Here is a 17,330-nt window from a genome sequence, read left to right as displayed (position 1 = left end):
TGCTTATAGTAGCGACACAATAGTCCTGCCACATCAGACAGAAATCTTGCCTTTATTTGGAAATTACACTTGGTTTAAGATGTGTTGAGGTGCCAGGTTGACAGAGATGGACTTTGTGTCTAATTTCTGAATCAGCCTGATTAGACAACATGGTGCCCAGCCACACGATCAGATATTATTCTGAGAGTGTCTGTGAGGATCATTAGATGAAATTAACATTTCAGTAGGTTGCGTGCAGTAGATGGACCTTCAAGGGGGTGGGTCTTAACCCATCAATCAAATTATAACTAGAAAAAATGTTTTCTGTCTAAAAGAATTCCTCTTGTTTGACAGTCTTTAGGCTAAGACATCAGCTTTATACTGCTATACCAGAGGTGGATAGAAACATCAGCTCTTCTGGGTTTTCTCCTTCTTCTGACTCTGCTCCTCCTGCTCCTTCTGTTCCTCCTGCTCCTTGTGCTCCTCCTGTTCCTCCATTTGCTCCTCCTGTCCTCCTCCCCCTGCTTCTCCTCCTCCTGTTCTTCCTTCTGTTCCTCCTCCCTGTTCTACCTTCTCCTCCTTTTCCTATCCTCTTGCTTGTCTTCTGGTTACCCTCCCCCAACCCTACACCATTTTTTTTTTTTTTTTTTTTTTTTTGAGACTGGGACCTATTCTGTAGTTCAGACTGTTCTGGAACTCACAGTCATTTTTCTGTTCCATTATCTTAAATACTAAGATTACAGGATTGAGCTACTAACATCTCCCTGGGACTTGTGTTGTCCTTGGACCCAGAACTTTACCATTGGCTTCCTTGTGTCTCTCACTTGCTACCCCGCCTAAATCTGAGGATTTCCCCATCCCATAAATATATGAGCCATTTCTCCAACCTGTCACTCACTCTCTGTGTTTCTCTGAGAAGCCCAACAGTATCTTTCATGGAATCTCTCAGTAGAACATAGCGTGTACCCCTGGCATAACACCGGTGCAGGAACATAGAAACTGGTTTCTGTGAAAGTAAGATTTTTCTTATATTAAACTAAAACAAAGAAATAAGCAAGCAAGCAAGCAAGCAAACACGACGGCCATCTGTAAGGCACAGAAATCTAAATGCTGTCTGTAAAGAGAACCACAGCCACAATGCTTGAATAACCCTGCAGACCACTGAGGAGGCCAGGCTGAGGAAAGATGCCCTGAGGGGGTGAGGAGATTTCACTTAACATGCACTGGGCTCCACTGTGCCAGGTAAAGGCTTTTAGTCTCCCTCTGCCACTTATATAATAGATATTAATATGAAATTAATGTTTTTAAATGACCCCTGTGTCCTTGTTTCCTGTTGCAAAAGCTTTTTATAGAACATCCAGAGCTTGTGAAAATTGCTTTATGAAACGGAAGACCACAGACCACGTTGCCTGATGTCCCAGCAACAACCAGGGGCCACAGGAAGTGAAGAGGGCTGGCCCCTGAGACAATGGAGCAATCAATGGCTCTCAGACAGCTGGCTAAACAAGCACAAGTGGGTCAACAAAACATTTACAGTATGAGCATGAAGACCCAGAGTTCAAGTTCACAAAACCATATACAAAGTTATACATTGTGGCACAAACAATTGTGTAATTCCAGCACTGGGGAGGCAGTGACAGGTGACTCCTTGAGACTTATCCATCATAAAGCATGAGCTGTAGGCAAACAGAAAGCCCTGTCTCAAGAATAAGGTGGATGGCATTCCTGAGAAAGGACATTCATGGTTGACGCTGGCCTCAAAAGAGCCCCAACCCCCCCTGAGAGAAAGAGAGAGAGACAGACAGAGAAAGAGACAGACAGACAGACAGACACACACACACACACACACACACAGGGGGACAGAGAGAGACACACAGAGAAAGGCAGAGAGAATACAGGGTGCAGGGGTTATACGGAGCTCAGGAGTAACCCTAGGCTTGCTGTATCCTTCCATGCTTATACTTATCTCCTGTGAGCAGCTTGTTATTTGCTCTGAAAATCATCCTAGTCCTCCTGGTAGATAGAGGTTGAGGACAGAGTGCTCAATAGGAGTTCGGTAGCAAAATGAGAATCAACCTCTGCCCACACTTTTTCTTTCCCAAATGTCTGTTGTGGGGCTACAAAAATATAAATATCTTGATAAACTAATGTGATACATGACAGTTTTGGAAAGTGGAGAAAAACAGAGTTCAAGCACTTACATCAGGGAGGTCAGTGGAAAACGTGGCCCTTGTCTCTCCTGCACGTGCCCTTGTGTGTGGTCGGGGAAACGATGGGCATGCTCCTTGTTTATGTTCAGGAAGGGCCCCTAGGGCAGCTCCTTAGAGCCCAACCCTCCCCAACACAACACAACTAGTGAAAAGATAAGATTTCTCAACAGAGGCAGAACACCAGGGGACATTTGATGCCTGCAGTATTCAAGTCACCAATAGTCTCTCTTGCATCACTGACTTTTGTTAGAATTGGCTAATAGGCCACATGCCTCTGCTGAAGCCCGGCAGATATAAGCAGCGACCCTGCAAGCTGACTTCCTGAACTGAGCAGGGAGCAGCCGGCATGGGGCATGCCTGGCGCCAGTTCCAAGCTCTGCTATGGAAGAACTGGCTTTGCAGACTCCGGCACCCAGTAAGTGTTCTGAATTTCCAGAGGGCTTTGGGAGGGAGAAGTGGGTAGGGATTGGGGTCTGATCCGACCTCCCCTGATTTCTTGAACTGTGCCAGCATGCACAGGGGACCCGGACTGCAGGGTAATTTCTCATCAGAACCTATCCTACAGTCCATCGTTGCCGGCCTCTCACGGACATTCTGTTGCTGAATAGAGTCTTGCCAGAGAAGGGCTAATTTAGAAATAAAGTGACAAGTGGAGCTTGAAGAATTGACATTTGGGGCATTTGCTATTAAAAACAAAACAAAACAAAACAAAACAAAAAAAAAACTGAGCCTCAAACCTTCTGGCTTAAGGAACAAAGCATCAGAAATGTTTAATGCATAGACATAATATTGTGGATGCTGATTCTAAAGCCCAAGGACCGAGAGCAAAAAATTGGGCTTCGCACACACACCCTTCAGTGTTAGTCTATGACTTCCTGTCTCAGTGTTAATTCACATTTTCCCCCCTCAAAACTGTATTAGTTTACAGCACGTAAGCTTTCCTGAGCACATTGGAGTTGTGCAAACCAAACTTGTGCTAATATCTCAGTTGGTAAAAAAATCCTCTAAATGTGTATTTTAATGAAGTCTGGTCATGGTGAACAGTCCTTCATTCTTGATGAGTAAGCCTCAGCGGCTGAAATGTCTCAGCCGTGGACCTGCCTGTCGTGACATCTGACTTCCATTTGGCTGCTCCCTCAGCATAGTGTGCTCCCACTCTTCTCGTGATAAAGCCAAGAGTTAAAGGAAGGGTCCTCTGTCCTGAGTCTTGAAGATCAGGAGAATGCAGCTGAGAATTTGTTCAAAAGTTTTGATATCAGAGATGAGCAAGTGAGACACAGGCTTCTGATGTACTGTGGATGTGTTTTCTCTGCCAATGTGGTTTCCTTTTATGAACAGTGGATTTCATTGATATGTAAGTGTTGGGATGGATACCTGTCTTCCCACAAAACAGAGTTACAGAGGAAGCTGGATTCTCATGGGCACACTGTTCTTTTTCTTTTGAATATGTGAATTTGTTAACTTCAACAGCCTACTGACAGAGTGGCTGGTGGCACTCAGACTCCCTCACTTCTTAGTGGTAGTTTTGCACAGCAGTCCTTGCTGTGGAAAAACAGCCTCAACAGAGATATTCCGCTCATGTGTTTACTTATTTGGTGTCTGCTTATTTAAAATGGAGACCCCTTGTACTTCGTCTCTCACCAGCTCATTCTCCTCATCAGTATTTATCTTCTATAATATGCTGTAGAGTTACTTATTGATTGCCTGTGGGTCCTGGGCTAGAATGTGCACCATCAGGGAGAGCAGAACATTTTTTTTTCCATTTGTTTACAATATGCACACAGCTTCTAGAGCCCTGCCAGGCACATGAGACGTGTCCGAAAAACCTTGGTTGAGACAGGCATGCTCCTGCACAACTGGAATTCCAGCACTTGCAAGCAGAGGGAGGAGGATAAAAGCATTCAAGGTGATCTTCTGCTCATAATGAGTTCAAAATCAGCTTGATCTGTATGAGGCACTATCTTTTATTATTCATTTTTAAACATTTATTTTTTTTATTAATTACAGTTTATTCACTTTGTATCCCAGCTGTAGCCCCCTCCCTTATCCTCTCCCAATCCCACTGTCCCTCTCTCATCTCCTCCCATGCCCCTTTCCCAGTCCACTGATAGGGGAGGCCCTCTTCCCTTTCCATCTGACCCTAGTCTATCAGGTCTCATCAGAACTGGCTGCATTGTCTTCCTTTGTGGACTGATAAGGCTGTTGCCCCTTTAGGAGTTGGTCACTTACGAGCCAGCCCCTGAGTTCATGTCAGAGACAGTTCCTGTTTCCCTGACTAAGGAACCCACTTAGAGACTGAGCTACCATGGGCTACATCTGTGCAGGGGTTCTAGGTTGTCTCCATGCATAGTTCTTGGTTGGAGTATCAGTCTCAGAAAGGACCCCTGGAGGTACTATCTTAAAACACCCATGATCTTAAAACACCCATAATCACGACAATGGTGATAATGATACAACAAAAACCACATCTTTAGATGAATTAGTAAAAGAAGGACTAAAGTACCTGCTTATTGCATTTATACAGTCTTTACCATGGGCCACAAGACAAGTGTGAACTGGCTCCAGGGACTATAATCAGATCTGAGAAAACCAACCAAATACCCAATAGAATATTATATGAACCTTTTCAGGAACTACTACCCACAGGTGTCTGTGCAAGGGGGAGATGGTAGCTGCACAAAGTCACCTGTTGTATCACTGCTCTTCACAAAACAAAGGTAAAAGGACATAGGAAACCATGTAGAATGTGCAGCTTCCCAACTGGGCTTTGCCATTCACTAGTTGACTCACGCAACTGTCTTAGTTGGAGTTCTTCCCTGTGAGATGGCCAGAAAGGTGAGTGTATTTGATATTCTCACGACAGAGCCCTTAGACGAGGGGAAGTGACTCTTACCGCAGCACAGTGTGAAAGGAGCTAGTGGCTTAGCCATCTAGGACGTGAGGTGTGGGCTCTGAGAGGAGGAGAGGCTAGTAGAGCTCTAGGCGACCAGCTTTCAGGACCAGGAACAGGTCAGAACAGAATCTCAGGCAAAAGGATGGCAATGTGCTCACATCTCTTAATCAATTGCAGTGGAAATATTGAGGGCAGGCCCCTCTGGGTGAATGTCTTTAAGCTGACCTCGTTTCCCTAGCTTCCTCTTCTCCAGTGGTGATCTGTAAATTCTGATTTTTACATTGTTGAAATAAAGCGTTGGAACAGATGGGGACATCCAATCTCAGTGAAGAAACAGTTTCAAATAAACATTTATTCAGTGGATAAGAACTTGGCATTGTTTGTATTTGTATTATTTGTGTATTTTACATGTACTTAAGAATCTGTTCATTTGGTTATTTTGGTTATTTTATGATTATAGGTCCATTATTTAAATTTGAAGATTTTTGTTTGTTTCTTTGTTTTGTTTTGTTTTAGTCTCACATAGCTCTGGCTGTCCTGGGACTCACTATGTAGACCAAGCCAGCCTTGAACTAAGAGAGATCCACCTGCCATTGCTCCCAAGTGCTGAGATTAAAGGTGTGCGCAAATATGCTTAGGTATTTTACTTTTAAATTATGTGAATCTTTCTGTAGATATGTACATATGAGGCCTGAGAGGGTATCCGGTCTTCTGGAGTTGATAATACAGGTTCTCTGGAAGAGCAATATTGATTTTTAATGACTGAGACAAATTTCCAATCCCCATTGTTTCTTGAAAGAGCATTTTGTTATAGATATTTAAAAAAAATAAAAAGATAATGGATAGATAATGTTTACCATTTTAAAATTTATTTTTTTCTTAAAAAATTTAATATTAATTACAGTTTATTTACTTTGTATCCCAGCTGTAGCCTCTCCCTCATTCCCTCTGATAATGTTTATCTTTATGATAGTTAAGGTTCTACTACTCTTGAATAATTGTTTATCGGAAGTCTAATTTTATGTTTAAAGCCACTCATTTTATTACTTTTGAGTTTTTATTTATTGCATAAGCATTATTATAAGAACAAGGAAACCTTTTGAATGCAATGAAATTCCATTTTCATGATTCACGTGCTTGTTTCCAATACACGTATTTTGGTTGTTAATGTCATAGACTTTCCTTTTCTCATTAAGCATCGAAGCCTAACATTTAAAAAGTTAACGTATGCTCTTCCTATCCAATGGTTTTATTGCATAATAGCTTATCATTGGATGCACATAACTTATTTGACTATTTCCTTGGTGCATGCATGCACATTTTTTGCATTTGTGGTATATGTATGTGTTTCTGTTTATTTGGTGTGTGTGTGTATGTGTGTATGTGTGTGTGCACATGTATCAGAAATTGACATTAGTGTCTTTTTAGTGCTCCACACCTTAGGTTTTGAGACAGGGTCTCACACCTGGAGCTCATTGATTCAGCAAGACTAGTTGGCTGACAAACTCCAGGGATTCTCCTATTCTTAACCTGTGTTAAGATTACAAGTGTAAGCCACTATGCCTACCTTTTTTTTTCTTTTCTTTATTTTTTTTTAAAATTTAATCACTTTGCAGCCCAATCTTTTCCTTCCTCTCCTCCCGTTCCACCCTCATGCCTTCTCCCCCCATTCCCCTTTTCTTTCTTCTCAGAGAAGGGGAGGCCCCTCAAGGGATACCAACCCTTCCTGGCATATCAAGTTGCAGCAGGACTAAGCCATCCTCTCCCGCTGAGGTCTGACAAGTCAGCCCAGCTAGGGGAAGGAGATCCCCGAGGCAAGCTACAGAGTCAGAGACAGCCCTTCCTCCAATTGTTAGGGGACCAATATGTTGACCAAACTGCACGTCTGCTACATACGTGTAGGGGGTCTAGGTCCAGCCCATGCTTACTCTTTGGTTGTTGGTTCAGTCTCTGTGAGCCTCCCTGGGCCCAGATTAGTTGAATCTGTAGGTCTTCTTGTGGTGTCCTTGACCCCTTTGGCTCTCTCTGTCCTTCCTCCCACTCTTCCACAAAACTTCCCCAGCAACCTATTGTTTGACTGTGGGTCTCTGTATCTGTTTTCATCATCTGCTGGGTGCAGCCTCTCAGAAGAGTTCTGCTAGATTCCTGTCCACAAGCATAGTGTCATTAATAGTGTCAAGGGTTGGCTCTCCCCAATGGGGTAGGTCTCAAGTTAGGCCAGTCATTGATTCACCAATCTCAGTTTCCTCAATCTCTGCTTCATCTTTATCCCTAGAGGTATTGCAAGACAAATTTTGGGTGAAAGGTTCTATGGGTGGGTTGGTGTCTCCCTTTCCATTGGGAGTCCCACCTGGCTACAGGAGGTGGTCACTTCAGGCTCCGTATCTCCCACTGCTAGGAGTCTCAGCTAGGATCACTCTCATAGACTCCTGGGAGCCTCTCCTGTACCAGAGATGCCCTCTCCCATTTCTGTTCTTTTCCCTGGTCTTCCCACCTCGCTCTCCCCACACCTCGTCCCTACCCTTTTTTCCCTCTCTGCTCCCCTCCCACCCAGTTTCCTCCCTCCATCTACTTCATATGTTTATTTTATTTCCTCTTCTGAGTGAGCTTTTTTTTTTTCCTTTATTATGTGGATGCTGGGGATGCAGCCATTAGGGTTTTAATGTTTGCACAGAAAACTCTTTAACAATGGATTCATCTCTTCACACCCGGGTACATCTTCTTGGCAACACTTATCTCTTCAGACCCAGGTACATCTTCTTGGAAACAATTTTCTTTGATTAGCTTTCTAGGAGGAGGCTTCCTAGACCTATTGATTCTGGGCATGTTGATGGAAGTGGATGCTGTTCACAGGAGTGTCCATAGATAGATTCTGTCAAGCTCATCAACACCACTGGATTCCAGTATCTATGCATGAATTTATATATTTGTCTTTTATTTATCTGAACTAAACAGGAACTAAATTCATTACTTATAACTTTAAAAATGAAATAAGAATATTGGTAACTGAGTGGGATGGTTAATCATGATGTCAACCTGATAGGATCTAGAATCATCATGGAAATACATCGCTGGGCATATCTGTGAGAGGTAATCTAGATTAAGATAATAAAAATGGGAAGACTCATCCTAAATATGATGCTCCACAGACTGGGGTCTTGGACTAAGAAAGAAGGAAAAAAATGAGAAATGAGTATGAACATTCATTACTCTATACTTCCTGCTTGTGGTTGCAATGTGACTAGATGCCTCCTGGTCCCACTCTACCTTCCTTGCCACTGTGGCCTGTATGTCCCCAAACTATACGTCAAAACAAATGCTTTCTTAAATTTCTTTTGTCAGGTATTTTGTCATAGCAATAAAGTAAGTAACTAATTCATCAAGCGTTGCTTCTTGGGAGTGTCATAATTTTTTTTTTTAATATTCTCTGTTTTGATGTGGTCTAGAGAGTAGCTGAGCCCATTCTGTTTACTATGGATGACAACATTGCCCAACCTGATTGTTGATCTTTCTTGGGGTCACTGCTGTCGGACCTCATACATCTTGATTTTTGTTCTTAATGGTTACTGCTAACCTCCCTCCTTTTACCCCCACTGGAGGGGATCTTGATAACTTATCAGCTAATGAGAGTTAACAAAGCTGGTTGAGTTTGGATAGTCTTGCTGAAGACTTTGGTTAGTTGTGAGTATTGATGTGTCATGTGGTATATAAGCAGAGCACATTGGACCTTGACTGTTTTGTAAGATCTCCTGGGGAAGAGGCTTGGTTTGTGGGATGGTTCCATGGTGCTGGAAGCTATGAGAGGTTATTGGGTCACTGAAGGCATGCTCTTAAAGGGGATTGTGAAATCCCAGTCCTTTATTCTGTTTCTTTGCTTTATGAATTATGATCAGGTGAGTGGTTTTTCTCCACAACAAATTTCTTCCATGATATATGGTGTCACAACAGGCTTGAAACAATAGGGCCAACTAATCATTGACCAGAACTTCATGTCTGTGAATCAAATTAACTTTTCTCTTTATAACATGAGTACCAGTTGCTTTCTTATAGTAACAGAGAGCTAATACACAGACATTGTATTTCTTAAAAAAACCTTACAGTTAATTCTCAACTACAGGCAATAAAGGATAAAGCTATATTGGAAATGTCCTTCTACTCTGTAATTTTCAACACAGAAACCCCCTGACATATATCCCAGACCTCAGGCCCCTCTAATACACAATTCTCAGGGTTGTTGGTTTAAAAAGCCATAGTGATACCACAAATACTTTGTGTTAGGTTCAGACAAGAGTTATGGTGTCTTCTTCATGTTCCTCCTGCAGGCATGGCTTGGAAGAAGTCTATGAGGATGTGCCAGTATAGCAGCTTCTATGCTTAACACACAGTTCAGATCTGTTTTCATTAGAGGGCTCTTAATCAGCCTGCCTTAAGCAGGCTGAATCTCCTCCTCTGTCATCTCTAACTCTGAATCACCTACTTAAGGTGTAACCCTTAAAACATTCTTTAAAAAGGTTTTCCCTTTAGTAAGGAAGGCCACACATTTTCAAGTTTCCCTTAAACCTCAGACATTTTATGTGTGTGTTCTGTGTATCTGTTTCATGTAAAAAAGAATCTCTTTTTTGAGATTTTCATCCACCCCTGAGTTCCACGATGCTTCAACCTGACTCGGTGTGGAGCATAACTTTCTTTTGGAAAAAACTTGCTGACCTCAATTTTCTGCATTTTTCTGAAACTGAAAACAACCATAGATATAAAGCCCAGAAGTGGGACAGATCATCTTTTTTTTTTAAATATTATCTTAGAGGCTGATTCTATTCTTGTTACTATTTTTGTGCAGTTAGAAGTTATAGTTCAAGGTTTCCTGCCAAATATATTTGACTTAAGGTTCTGTTAGCAGGTACCAGGGGGTCATTGGCAAAGCATATGAACTCTTAGTCAGGTTGGTTAAAAACAAAAAAATATAAAATCTTGATCTTGAAAGACCATTCCCGACAAGATGCTGTAGTTGTGTATCTTTTAAAACCTCAGAATACGCTTTCATTGGAAAGTACCTCAAAGGTTCAAATGTTCAAACGGAACATCAGCAGACATTGGATATGCTTCAAGTGAACTGACCTGTAAGTGGCTTTAATGAATAACAGCGTTTAAGGCTCACTGCTGCAGTCTCAGTCCTGAAACCGGTATTCTGTGGATTAGGAGTCTTGCTGTGCCCTGATGGTGCAAAAGATATTTCCCATCAAGATGGATTTTCCAGGAGTGAGCCTGTGATCTTGCTTTAGGGCAGTTAGGCTGAATCCATGCTTGCCCGTGGGGCTTGTATGAGCCTGCTTAGGCTGCCGCACAAAACACTACACCCAGATTGGGGTAAAAAGGAAAGCGTTGCTTCAGAGCAGGAAGCTGGAAGCCCAGGGTTGAGGGTGGGCAGGCTAGCCTCTCTGAGGAGTAATGTAGACACGGCCTTTCCCGTGTCTCTTCTCATCATCCCCTCTGTGTTATTCAAGAGTTCTCTCTCATAAGGAAAGGGCATGCCACATGGGGTCAGAGCTCGTTCTATTCTGGTATGACTTTGTTCTAACAAAATTGTATGTCCAATGATCCTGTTTCCAAATAAAATCACCGTGGTGTGCTGGGGAGTGGGGGTAAGGACTTCTTCACCCTAGGAGCAGCAGGGGACAGCCCCAGTGATAGCCTGGCTGAGGCTGGGGTTCCATCTTTATTAGAACAAGCGCTGTCTCAGGAGATAAAGCCATACCTTGGGTAATTTGGTACATTTAAATAGCACAACTTAATCTCTAGGCATCACAATTCTACATGGAGGAATGCTCTACTTAACTCACTTGGGTGTAAAGGAAGATGTTTGCTACTTAGAGTTCGACTTCTCTCCAAGAATGGTAGCACCCCTGCTGCCTAGTGAGTTCAAGGCCAGCCTGTGTTGTACAAGGATAATCTGCCTCAAAATTTAAACAAAACAAAAACAAAGAACACTACTTCTTTAAGAATAAGTTAAAATCTCCAGTCATCACAAAGTAAACTACAACATCTTTCCTCTCCTAGATTTTGGAATTTCCCAATGGATAGACTGGCAGGGGTGGGGGGGGTCCCATGATTCTGATTCTTGCCAAATTCTAGCTAACAATATCATAAGGTTTAAAGGTGAGCAACTATGACCTAGAGGTCTGACACCCAGCAGAATAGTAGTATTTGAGTGTAATTGTGTAGTATTTGAGTAGACAGACTGGACAAAGTCTGCTGAATTTTCTGGGCACTGTAACTCCTCAGAGAATAGCACAATGGCTGTTCTCAGCTTTTCGCCACAAGTCCCAGGGGTCAGTCAGCTTTGTCCAACTCTCACAATCCTCTCTGCCCCTAATCACATCTTTCTGATGGTTGTTGAGCACTGTCCAGGGGACTAGCGTAGATGTTGATTAGATGATTTTTGCTTAGGCCACGGTGGCTATTATGTCAATGGCCAGTCCTCCTCTTTCAGACATATCGGTAGGTACCAGAATCCACATCTAAGCACAGGTGTTCTCCAGGCTCAACCCATTCTCAGGGCCCAGTCAGTCAGGCCTAAGTGCCTTATGGGCACTGCTAAATGGTTATCTGCTGACATATCTCAGAACTTTCTGCTTTGTATCCGAGCAGCGAGCCACCCTAGAAGAGCTCCAGATGTACACGCTGCTGAACAAGATCAGGGTGAGAGATAGGAGGTCCTCAGAGCAGCGTGTTCTCCCTTTCATTATTCTCATGGGTCCCCATAGATATGGAGAAGTTGTTCATTTTCCATAATTACGTCTCATAGATAGCGTATTAGCCAGCTACATTCATATCTGGATGTCTCATAATAGTCTGAAGCTCCGTCTGAACTCTCTTTACACATTTGGGTGATAATCTTGTGCCCATGTAATAGATAAGAAGATCATTAAAAAGTACTTCCAGCGTTCTGCTGTGGTCTTAGGCTGTTTTCACTGCTTGACCCTGGGGAGGAAACTGTTGTGTCATTGAGGCCACTGCATATCATCTGGGTATGTCTCAGTAACCTGGGAAAAGCAGTGCAGAAATCCAGTTCCTGAGAAGCAAACACATTTTGTGGTTTTAGAGCCCAGAGCAGGTATGCATTGAGCTTCCTTGCTGTTCTATTCATAATCAAGGGATCGCAGGGCCCTTTCAATTCTGATTGACCTTAATTTGCTTCTAATCCTTTGATTTTGGCCTTGTTTTCCTCCCATCCCTTTTCTCAAAGCACAAGTCAACACACAAACTGCTAGCCAAGAAAAATGAATCTTTGAAGGAGAGCGAGGGAATGCCTGTAGGAAGAAAGGGTCTCAGGTAGTTTGGGTGTAGACACCCCTGTAGGTGTCTTTTGGGTCTTACCCCCTGGCCTGAGGGTAAGAATCTTCAGCCTTCTAAAGAAATAGAAAATGACTGCTTTGCAAGTACTAGCCATTGTGATTCATTTCTTACCCATCTGATTGTGTGCCAGGGGGGAAAAATGAAACACACACCCCTCCTCTCTATGCCATTCTTGTTGAAGTCATCATCAACACCTTGGAGAGAAAATGCAAAGACCACCAAAAGGTTTTGTGTAGGATGGAGGCTTCTGAAGAACAGAACATGGGATTTCCTTGCTGTAATTGTGGATTTGGCATAGATAGGCCTATTTTTGTTGCACTGAGAAGAATTCTCACCATGTAGCCCAGGCTGGGCTTACATTCATGATTCTCCAGCCTCAACTCTCCTAATGCTGGGATCGTAAGTGCATGCTACAACCCTGTCTAGGTCTGGAGTTTATGTGGGCCTAGCTATGGCTTTCCTGTGCCAGGCACCCAGGACAGTCCCAGGGAATATAGGAATACTGTCTGGTCTGCATGACTCACTAGCATGTGCTGTCCTTTCGGCCACAGTCTGGAGCTCTGAGGACGGCTGTACCTGTGTGCAATGGTGCTTTCCTGTCAGGAGAGTAGCACTCCTTAGGAATGAGAGGGAAGTGACAGAAGGCACTGAGAGTCGTTGTCGAGCTAGAGAGTTGTGGCTGAGTATGGCTCAAAGGGAGCAGAAGGCCTGAGGTAGAAGCCATGTCACAAACAAGAAGGTCGATACATAGTAAAACAAAAGCTGTATTTTATTACGCCGAGGGTCGTCACACAATGTTCACGCTCTAACTTCCTGACTACGGTCCTCAGCCTGTCTTCCAAGCCTGTTCACCCATGTGGCATGTCTTAGCTGAAGGTCAGGTCCAGCCTCTAGCAGAATTCTCTGATTCAAGGGTCAGGATCTTGGGAGAGACTCTCCCGCCACCGTGCAGATCAAGGTGCCATCTCTCCGATGTGCAGAGCAGAGCATTGCTCTTGGTGTTTGCGTATATACTGTCCAGCATGCGTCATCATGGTCTAGGACTGTGTCTAGTTATTTTGAGTGAGTGATGTCACTGAGTTCTGGTTATCAGATGCAGCCATGGGTGTGGTGGGGATACTGACTAAGCTATGTTTACATGTCTAAAAGGCACGTTTTTCCTATGCTCATTACATGCCAGTGACTGGTGCTCTCTTTGACCAAAAGCATTTCTCTGTGCTCTGGCATCTGCTACCTGCTTTATTGTCACACTACCCAGACCCGTATGGCATCCATGTGCCTTTTCTCCAAGCTGATCATGAACTTTAGCCCTGGATTTTCACAACTCTTCTACCCATTTCACAGACTCAGGAAGCTGAGGCCAGGGAGAGGGAAGTGCCCATTGTTGGCACATCCTAGGGGAAGTAGCAGAGTCTGCACCGAGAGACCTGGATCTATCTGAAGCAGAGCTCAGGCAGACCCTTCCTGCCTCTTCTAGTGAACAGCACTGAGTGAAATCTTAGGGAGTTTATCTGATGAAGACTAAAGTGAGTCAAGTAGGACAGAATGCCCCCAAGCTATCAGAGTCAGGAGACTCTTTGTTATAAATAAATACAAGGGTTGAAGATGGTGGCCTTCACAGGATGAGCTATTCAACTATAGATCCATAGCACACCTTGGCCTGCGCCATTGCAGATGGAGCTAAGGTACTAGTCTTATGAGTTCTGTCATGAAGACACAGTCTTGTTTCCAGGAGAATCTTGATATCCTATCATGTTCCATGTAAAATATATAAGTATTTCAAATATACATGCATGCCATACATACACGATTTACTTTTACTATTTTAATTCCATGTATATATGTGTGTCTGTATGTGCCTTGTGCATGTGAATGCAGTGCCCTAAAAGGCCAGAAGAGGGCATCAGATTCCTGAAACTGGAGTTGCAGGTGGTTGTGAGACACCGGATAGGGATGCTAGGAACCAAATTCAGGTCCCCTCTAAGAGCAGTAAGTGCTGTTAGCCACTGAGCCAACTCTCTAGCCCTTTGATATATGTTGTGCCAAGTATTACCTAGATGCTGGGCATGCTTTCAGTGACCTTTCCGTATAGTAACACAGATGGTTACTGTATAGTAACCAGAAGGGAACTTTCTGTTCTGGTTTGTGCTGCCTGCTGCCCCACTTCTTCCTAGTAGGATTGAACAGGTCACATGATGCCGGCTGACATATCCAATGTTGAACTCTTGCTGCCCTGTGTAGTTTGTGCTTGTGATTTATTCCATCTACAGCGGTATAATATAGGTTATTTAGTTTTCCATTTTGAGGATGGATTTTGTTCCAGATCTACTTTCATGAAGGTGAAAAATCCACTAGCTTCATTTCCAGCCTGGTGATTACATATATGCATTTCTCTGCTTTTTAGATTTGTTGTCCCGATTTGTTAAATCAAATTTTGTATATCCTATGGTATCTTCTTCACTTTTTATAAGCTCATCCTCCCTTCTGCTCACTGAACTCAGCTATGACAATAAAGGTGTTACCTTCATACACCCAAACTCTGGCCACATTAATGGACAATTTAAAAATGCTTCATTGAAAATGATATGTCCTATGTATTTGCTAATGACCTATGCTCTGTTTCTATTATTATTATTTTTAGCAACTAGAACAATAAAGAAATACTTTTGACAATATTCTAGAACTTTTTCTCCTGTTTCATAATTAGTGTGAGCCCTTGGCCCTAGAACACACAGTTATGATCTGAAGACACATGGCTTCCTTGTCTCTAGACAATTCTTACCAGTGAGAATCTTTGCCCAGGGTACACATTACTGCTTTATTTTTTTTTTCTTGCATGCACAAGGGAAGAAATTGTTTCTTGTTTACTTCTTTAAGGCCAGAGTCTATAGCTCAGTGTTTGACAGTGAGTGCTAAATAAATGTTTAATGACTGTCAGAAGACAAATGATTGTTTTTCAATAGAATTACTTAAAAAGGAAGGAGAAAGACTTCATTTGTCAACTTCCCTTTTTCTCAGTGTCCAACTGCCATCAAGGTTTGTAAAGGTTTTTCTTGAAGAAGCAGCTTTAGGCTGGCATGGGACCTCTGTGCTCTTGGAGTGTCTCAGCTCCTTGCCTCACAGTACCTGCTGTGATGTGCCCACAATTGAAGGTGGCATTTGGTACTGATTTTCTTTTAGTTTATTTGAACTGTGTGAGTGCTGGATTGGCTTTTCTGAAGCAACAATGGCAAAGGCTGCAAAACACTTGTGGAAAAGTCACTACTTCTAAGACGTTGGCACTGGGAGGTGCTAAGCAGCCCAAACAGACATAGTAGAACTCATGTTTACTGCAGAAATCTTTGTTTTCAAAGTCTAGGGTAACAAACTAATTATGTGTTTTGCTTCCTTGATATTCTAAACTTAGGATGGTTCCCCTTCCTTCAGCCAATGAGATCTTGGCACGAGCTTCTCTTTCAAAGGAGCTCGTTTCTTTCTTCATTCTTCAGCAATTTTATTTTGTACACCAAAGCCCTTTATCCTTTGTGTTCTAAACTGTATCCCAAGCCACATGCTGCACGAGCCTCTTGGAGGATTTAAAAATGTCTTGAGGCTCAGTCTTGAGGGTGGTTTGTGAGGTGGACATTTACTTGTGTGCTCCGCGGGCCTCTAAGCTTTGTCCAGGTTCCATCATGAGTCAGTTCAAGGACACCAGGTAAAATAATTACCTCATGGTTTCTAAGGTGTTAGTGAAGCCCATCCCACTGGTCATCTTGAAACTTGTGTACCGCCTGGAGATGGCCCAGGACGCGGGGGCAGGGAAGCCTAGGAGGGGCTTAGTTTTCTTTATCTCTAAGTGCCCTGAATAATCTGACTCCTTTCATTTCACAGATGCAGATGTAATAAAATGCATGCAAAATACCTGGGCCCCCAGAAATGCTTCACATTGCTGATATTTTCCAGAGTTTAGAAGATTTTCATGTACATATAATGTGATCCTTGAGGAAAGAACTAAATGTCTCATCTAAACACAAAATTTATTCATCTTTTATTGAAATTTTTACATACATCCTGAAGGAAATTTTATGCAATAATATAATTATTTTATACATGAAACAAAATTCCATTGTGTGTATTTTTCCACTGGTGATGTCCTGTCATTGCTTTGAACTTTCTGGACTTAGGGGCATTGTGAATTTTTCCAAGTTTTTGTATCGACGATGTTCCATTTAGTCATTCATTTTATCCTCTCTGAAGCAGGGGCTCTGTTTACTTTGTTCACTGTTTCCCCAGTTTGTAAAATGGTGCCTGACATGATGCATGCTTTATTTTCAATTTCATTCACTCACTCACTCATTCATTCATTTATTCTTTCTTTCTTCTCTTTTTACTTTTTTTTTTGTTTGTTTTTTTGAGATATGGTTTCTTTGCGTACCCTTGGCTGTCCTGGAACTTGCTCTGAAAACCAGGCTCGCTTCAAATTTATAGAGATCCGCCCACCTCTGCCTCCCAAGTGCAGGGATCAAAGGTGTGCGCCACCACTTCTGGGGTTTCTAGTGAGCAAGCAAATGAGTCCATCATTTTTTTTTTTTTTCTAAAGAACACAGATGGCATTTTAATAGGCCTTACTATATATTTTTTTTTGGTAGTTTAAGAAATTTTTGTCTGAAGACACCAATATGATGCTTTCAGTTTTCTTCCACATGTTTCTTTTTTATTTATTTTTCCTTTTCTCCCATTTAGTTCAGTGTACTATATGGCAGGAACTCCTCCATCCCTGTCTCCCACCTTAGCTTTCAAGATGACAGTCATATGGCATGGTTGTTGAATAGCAAGTTCTTTCGTTGATCAGTCAGCTTTTTTTTTTTTTTTAAATGTCAGATTTTCAGATTTGCATGGCTCTGTTCCTGGGCTAT

The 17,330-nt window shown here is 42.5% G+C and overlaps 1 protein-coding gene across 1 annotated transcript in view; it reads left to right on the top strand.

Moving 5' to 3' along the window:
• Positions 1-2,535: 2,535 nt before the first annotated feature.
• Abca13 (ATP binding cassette subfamily A member 13) overlaps positions 2,536-17,330 on the top strand; it is a 463,272-nt gene continuing 448,477 nt past the window's right edge. Inside the window, 1 exon segment of the mRNA XM_055624041.1 lies at positions 2,536-2,604. Coding sequence (XP_055480016.1) covers positions 2,536-2,604 — 69 coding nt within the window.

The sequence above is a fragment of the Psammomys obesus genome, unplaced genomic scaffold (assembly GCF_907164565.1).
Source record: "Psammomys obesus unplaced genomic scaffold, mPsaObe1.curated_primary_1811, whole genome shotgun sequence".
Lineage (NCBI taxonomy): Eukaryota > Metazoa > Chordata > Mammalia > Rodentia > Muridae > Psammomys > Psammomys obesus.
This window is presented reverse-complemented; position numbering and strand designations above follow the sequence as displayed.